This window comes from Lissotriton helveticus, chromosome 8 (genome assembly GCF_964261635.1).
Source record: "Lissotriton helveticus chromosome 8, aLisHel1.1, whole genome shotgun sequence".
Taxonomy (NCBI): Eukaryota; Metazoa; Chordata; class Amphibia; order Caudata; family Salamandridae; genus Lissotriton; species Lissotriton helveticus.
This window is the reverse complement of record NC_136069.1, coordinates 46681116-46687670: the sequence shown is the minus strand read 5'-3', so window position 1 is coordinate 46687670 and position 6555 is coordinate 46681116. Positions and strand designations below refer to the sequence as shown.

General features: G+C 45.5%; 1 protein-coding gene across 4 annotated transcripts in view; it reads left to right on the top strand.

Annotated features, from left to right (window-relative positions):
- Window positions 1-3282: 3282 nt before the first annotated feature.
- The window catches only part of LOC144772324 (uncharacterized), a 517545-nt gene continuing 514272 nt past the window's right edge, over window positions 3283-6555 (top strand). For all 4 annotated transcript variants that reach the window (XR_013599716.1, XR_013599715.1, XM_078656565.1 and 1 more), the window contains exon 1: window positions 3283-3806. Coding sequence is in view for 2 of the 4 variants with exons in the window: in XM_078656565.1 (XP_078512691.1) it covers window positions 3792-3806 (15 nt within the window). In the remaining 2 variants the exon portion in view is untranslated. The remainder of the gene's footprint in view (window positions 3807-6555) is intronic.

Here is a 6555-nt window from a genome sequence, read left to right as displayed (position 1 = left end):
ACTGTCCTGTTGAATTCCTTTTTTATTATTTTAGTTACTTACTTTAAAGAAGACTAACTGATCCAAGAAGCTACTTACAGATTTCTGCACTAAAACATTTGAGCTTGGCTATATATGATCTGATTACAGACCAAACTTGTGTTTGCCTTAGAAATAGAAGTAAAATTGTTATATGCTCAGCTTTTGCAATTAAAAAAAAAAATCACTTGTAAAATGAAATATGTGTGATGAATTATAAATCATGTTATTATGATTTGAATCATCAGAAGGGTGGATTGATGGAGCAGATTTCATCTGCAGTCAGGCATTGTTTTATTATTGTGCTTCAGACAGACTGCATTTAAATTGCCACGCACATTTTGGTGCAAGTTAAAAATATGGCACATGAAAAACATGAAAGTGAGGCCTATTCAGTCTGAAATGCTTGTAGTGAATTAACATGTGTTTTTTTGCAATTGAAGATTAATAGAATGTGTTTCTCTCTTCCCAGCTCATCCCTTGCAATCTAAATTCACTATTTCTGTCTTAAGAGACTTTGACTTGTTGCATATTTTGATAAACATTTCAGTTAATAACACCTCTTTTTATAATGTGTGTGAATTAATAATGCACCAAACACTACACAGGGGACAAAATGCTTTTTTTTGCATGAAAAGCTATCTAAAACATTAAAGCATGTTGTTATGTGCGCTGTAGTAACTGTGTGTGCTTTTAAAATTTACACTAAAGCATGAAAATGCTATTTTGCACATTGCACATTTTTGCATGTTGTCATAAATAATAGAAAAGCTGCTTGAAACTAATAGCTTGGCTAGGTAAACATTTATAAGGGGTATTAGTATGGAGTTGGGAAACATAATGGGCTGATTTACATGAAAATAATATTTTCTTTGTGTCTGTTTTATTTTTGGGGCCTACAATCAAATGGCTGCCTGTGAATCCAGCAAGGCTATGACATGCAATTTTACTGAAAAGTGGGCATGCGCAGACTATACCAGCTTTCCTAAAGGAGTCAAGGACATCTTGAACTGTACATTCTTGTGATTCTGCCAATGTACCAGTGTTAGTTAAAAGTGTCCATCTGACTACACTGTGGAAGGAAGGAAGGAGAATTAGAATGAAACATTTTTCCTAGCAAATGTTGCAAACGTTTATAAATGTATTAAATCATTTGCGCTTCTTTTGTTAAAACTGGTAAAGTCAGGTTTTTAGAATGAGTCAGGGTAGTGAGAACTCATGCCATCATGACTGACCAATCACGTACAGGTTTTCCTGAAAGATGCTACTTCTTTGTGTAGTCTGCCAATAATTAGAGTATAAATAATGCCCTTTCCGGAGGAGGGGCTGGCTTTCTCAGCTCAGCTGGCTTCTAGGCTCATTAGGGGGTGTGTGAGCTCTTGAGAGAAGGAACAGATTTGGCCAGACATCCTATGGGTTAGGTACGAGAAACGTCCCGGGAGATTGCTGAAGGGTGGTTGCGTCCGAGGAGAGTCAGGGGGAGGTTTCTTGCTTCCACGTCATATTTTGGCACTGCAGGCCACATTCCTTTGAGGTCTGGTGAAGGGCGGGCTGTCTCCCTCCTTGTTTGCTCTTTAGACACAGAGATTCACAGAGCAGCAACAGATAGAAAGGCTCTTTAGAGTTAGATGCTAAACTTTAAGTTTATGCTTTGACTAATTAATTAGGTCTAAAAAGATTTATTTGTCTTATGCATTTATTTCTCTTAATGGGAGATTTTTGCCAACTATTTAATTATTGATTAGCTTTGCAAGACTATTTTTCTTACAAACTCTTTAAGAATTTTTACTGATATTGTGCGCCACATTTTTCTTTCCTACATGTTATGCTTATATGCAGACTGTAATGTGTTCTTTATTAATGCTATTTTTCCTGTTTTACAAATTCTGTAACCTGATTGATATTTTACTAATGAATAAAGGGTCAGAGAACAACTTAACTTTTGACTAGAAAATAAAACCCTTTAAATACTCAACAACTCTCTTTATTGGCTTGAATAATAATTGCATTTTTGACTGTTCAGGTTTATTTAAATCTCCTGAAGGTAATACATGGTGTGAAGGGCCCAACACCTTTTGAGCGGTAAATTAGAGGTAGCATGAGGTTTTACATTGAGAAACTACCAGAAGAAATTACCGCTCCATCAAAACGCAGCAAGCACAGGATGTACAAACAAAAATAAAAATATTTGTGACAAATTTACAATGACTAAAGAACTTCCTGGTGGGGTCTAATGTAAGCAGCAATTCGTCTAAGGAGCGTCGAGATCCCAAATGCGAATGTATGCATGCGTTACAACGGAATTCGTTTTCCACGCATAACCTTTACCTCGAATACTTGCGTGGTGACGTCATACGCCGTTAAGTGGAAACGGATCTTTCCCGATTTCTCTTAAACTACGCTGATTATCTTCATATCCCGACGTGACTTCTGGTGAGGTTTTTTGGGGGGGGGGGAGACCCCCCCCAAGCCCCCCTTTTTTTACTTTTTACCTTTACCACATATGCCTTTACTACAAATCTCGTAGTAAAGGTATGCGTGGTAAAGGCTTTAGTTGTAACCACGCATGCGTTGTACTGCATGCGTGGTTAAGGATTTCGTGGAAACGGCTTCGTTGTAGTGGCCGTTTCCCCCCAAATGCAGTCAATGTTCCGGAAAAGCCTCCTCCTGAGATTACACCGGACCAGCCAAGAAAGGCAGTAGAAGTAGAGTGCCATGAAGTGCGCACGTCAGAATCCAAATTTAAATGGTGGGCTCCTTAACAGAAGACAGCTCCTCGCCAACTGAAGAGGTGAGCCTTCTTAAATAAGCGAGGCTGCGGCGTGAGAAGGAGTTTTCTTGAACAGAAGTTACTTAATTGAATTAAAGGAGCCCACACCCAGGCGGTCCTCTCTCCCTCAGTTCCCGACTCCAACTGGCTGTGTCGTAGTTGGTAACCATGGAGAAAGAACCCCGCACGTGACTCTGTATGCAAAAGCAAACACAGCCTGCATGCCGGTTAACAGTCAGCATCCACGTGAAGTCATGGCAACGAAAAGAGCGCGTGAACCACACGCTAACGCTACAAGCGCGTGCTGGAAATATAACGTAGAAAGTTATCTGCGCGTGCGCCTTTGGCTAGTACACATAATAAACCGTTTGCGCACGTCAGGATGGCGTCACAGGAAAACGTAAAACAGTATCTGCGCATGCGCACCGCACTGCGTCATAAATCTAGAAAAGCTCAGAAGTCATATCACTAGTCTGCGCATGCGCAGAGCCGGAACGCTAGGTCCTGGAGAGGGAGGCGGGGACATGAGGGAGGGTCCTTAGCCTGTCGTTTATGAAGGAGCCCCTGTATGTGAGGCAGCCGTCGGTGCGGGCGGGAGGTTCTCTCGGGGGAGCTCTTTATTATTACTGAGGGAGGAGCCCCACGGTCTCCTGTCTCGGTATTTGGAGGGACCTCTGGCAGTTACCCGTCTTGTTGCCGTTGAAGGAGCTCGGTGCGCAGCGGTTTAACTGACTGTCACTGAGGTCACCCTGGGCAGCCGTGTATCTCATGAGCATTCAGGGAGGAGCTCTCGGTGGAGTTCGGTATCTCCATTCTCACCGAGGGGGAGCTCTGCGAGCAGGTGGTTATTGTGACATTGAGGCAGGAGCTCGCTGGGGGTCTTTGCCTTTGCTCGTGCTTTATTGCTGGAGTATTTCTAGGAAGGCCTCCTCTTTACCCACTGTTCAGTCACAGCAGGTACTGCTGCTTCACCTCTGAACTTACAAAGAGCATCAGGACAGACATGGACCCGGACAACGTAAGTAATGTATTGTGTCATAAAGGAAGGCTGTCTGTAAAAGTTGTATTAAAAATAACCCTGGGCAAAGCACTACGCTACGCTAGCATAGTTTGCGCAACTTCGCACCACGCGAACTGCACATGGAGTGCGAACACGCGTAGCGGTCATTTTTTTCCTTGCTCACGGTCCTCAACGTCAAGTTGGCGACCGCGAGCAAGCAAAATGACATCCTGGCGAGACTTTTTCCTCGTTCGCGATCAGCATCATCAAGTTGCCGATCGCGAGGGTGGAAAATAAACCTCCCGGCGAGATTCTCAACGTGGGGCGGTCAGGTTTCTCATTGCGAGTGGTCACTTATGCTCGCGACCGCTCACGATGAGAAACTACCAGTCCGCGTTGAAAAAGCTGCAGCTGGAGTAAAAATCTACTTGAGGGGCAGAAAACTAGCTCGCACTGTGCAAGATGCCGTTTTTAATGATTGCACAGTGCCGGATGCTTGTCTGCACTGTGCAATCATTGAAAACAGCATCTTGCACCGTGCACTAAGCAGTTTCGCGTAGTGCCACGCGTAGTGTAAAGTGCACTTCACGTAGCTACGCATAGCGCTACTTTGCGAACTACGCCCAGGGTTAATTAAAAACATCCACAGTGCATCGTAATGTAAGATGATTTAGCTGTAGGTATGATTACTGATTTTACAGCATTCTATGTCATATTTCTTAAAGTCATATAAACGTTATAAATACCCGGCTTCAAGCATTATTCACTTAAGTGATTCTTAATTTATCAACCTTCTGCCCTGCGTAGTACCCCGCATCAGGGGTTAGACGCAGGTTAGTGCTGGTTTCTGCATCATCACACTAAAATGCATTAGTCACGCATTAAAGTGTCCCTCCAACTACTCCGAGACGCTTTGGGAGTAGCTGCAGCGAATGCACGGCTGGCAAGAGTGGTTGTAGAGACAGAGTATGTGTGTGTGTGTTCTCAAGCTAGGGTGACCAGGCATTTCGGATTTGCCAGGACAGTCTCGGTTCTTCAGCAGCTGCTCTGGCAGATTTCAGCAACTTTGGCTCATGTACCGGTTTTCAGAGAGGATCGACTGAAAACACTCGTGTTTTTATATGGGCCAAAGCAGGACTAATTAACAGCTGTTCTTGGAAAGCAATTTAATTAACCAGTGGGATAGTGGGTTAAAAATTGCCTTTATTTATTTTGTCAGTACCTCGTCTGTTTTTCTAGGTTGATACTTGCTGTCTTTCTGTGTCCATTGGCTGATGAAAAATTATTGTCTTTCTATTTTAGTGAAATGTCCCCTTAAAAAAAATCTGGTCAGTCGATCAAGGACTTTTTAGCGCAGCTACTCACCCGTGAGCGTCTCAATGCGCTGGGGTTGGGGTACGGGGTGGGGGGCTCATTCGAACAGTCAGGTCTTGAGGTTCTTCTTGAATTGGGTCAGCTATGCGGATTGCCTAAAGTGGAGGGGCAGGGTGTTCCAGGTTTTGGTGGCGAGGTAGGAGAAGGATCTTCTTCCAGTTATGGTCTTGTGGATCCTGGAGATGGCGACTGGCCATCAAGAGACGTCCCAGGCTGAAGGGGTGGGTCCCAGGAGGAGTACTTCAGTCTTGTTCGAGTTGAGCTTGACGCAGCTATCTTTCATCCAGGTAGCAACGTCCTTCATTCCGCTCTGGAAGTTGGTTCTGGCATCTTTGGGTTCGTTGGTGAGGGAGAGGATCGTTTGGGTGTTGGCGTAGGAGACTGTTGAGTCCCGTGGCTTCTGGCGATGGGTGCAAGGGTGGCCATGTAGACGTTGAAGAGGGTGGCCATGTAGACGTTGAAGAGGGTGGGGCTCAGGGAGGGACCCTGGGGCACTAAGCAGCTGATCTCTGTAGGTTCTGAGAGGAATGGGGTAGTCTGACTTGCTGAGTCCCACCGGTGAGGAAGGAGTTGATTGAGTCCAGTGCCTTTTCGTGGAGTCTCTTGACAAGGGTGTGGTGGGAGACAAGTCGAAGGTCCAGTAGGCTGTGGGCTGTGGTCTCGCCCCGGTCGAGCGGGGAGCAGATGTCGTCTGTGGCGTGAGGAGTGCGGCCTCCGTGCTGTGGTTGCTTCGGAAGCCAGATTGGGAGGTGTCCAGGACGTGGTTTACTTCTAGGAATGCGGCGAGTTGGGGGTTGATGATCTTCTCGACCACCTTGGCTGGAAAGGGGAGGAGGGAGATGGGTCTGATTTCTTGAGGTCAGCCGAGTCTTGAGGACGGCTTCTCCAGCAGGAGGTTGATATCAGTGTTTCCACTCGTCGGGGAAGATGGCACTGTCGATTGTGCAGGTGATTGGTCAGCAAAGCTGGGGGGCACTGACTGCTCTGTGGAAGAGATGGTGCATGCAAGGATCTGACGGGGCTCCTGAGTGGGTGCTCTACATGGTCTTGAGCGTGTCCTCTGTTGTGAGCAGGGTCCAGCAGAGCACTGTCTGTTGGGGCGCGGCAAGGTTGTGTGCAGTGGTAGCGGGCAAAGTGGCAGGGTCTAGAATGTTGTAGATATCACTGATCTTGTGGTGGGAGAAGGTGCCAAGTTTCTTACAGAGTTCTTGGGAGGGAGACATATCTGTGGTTTCGCTTTTGGACCTGGCAAACTCGTTGATGATGGTGAAGAGTTCTTTGCTGTTGTGTGCGTTGGTACTGATTTTGTCTTGAAGGGTCGTTTTCTTTATGGTTTTGATTTTTTTTAATTTCCTTCTCCCTTGCCTTAGCCCCAGTGATCAAGCCTCGGCTC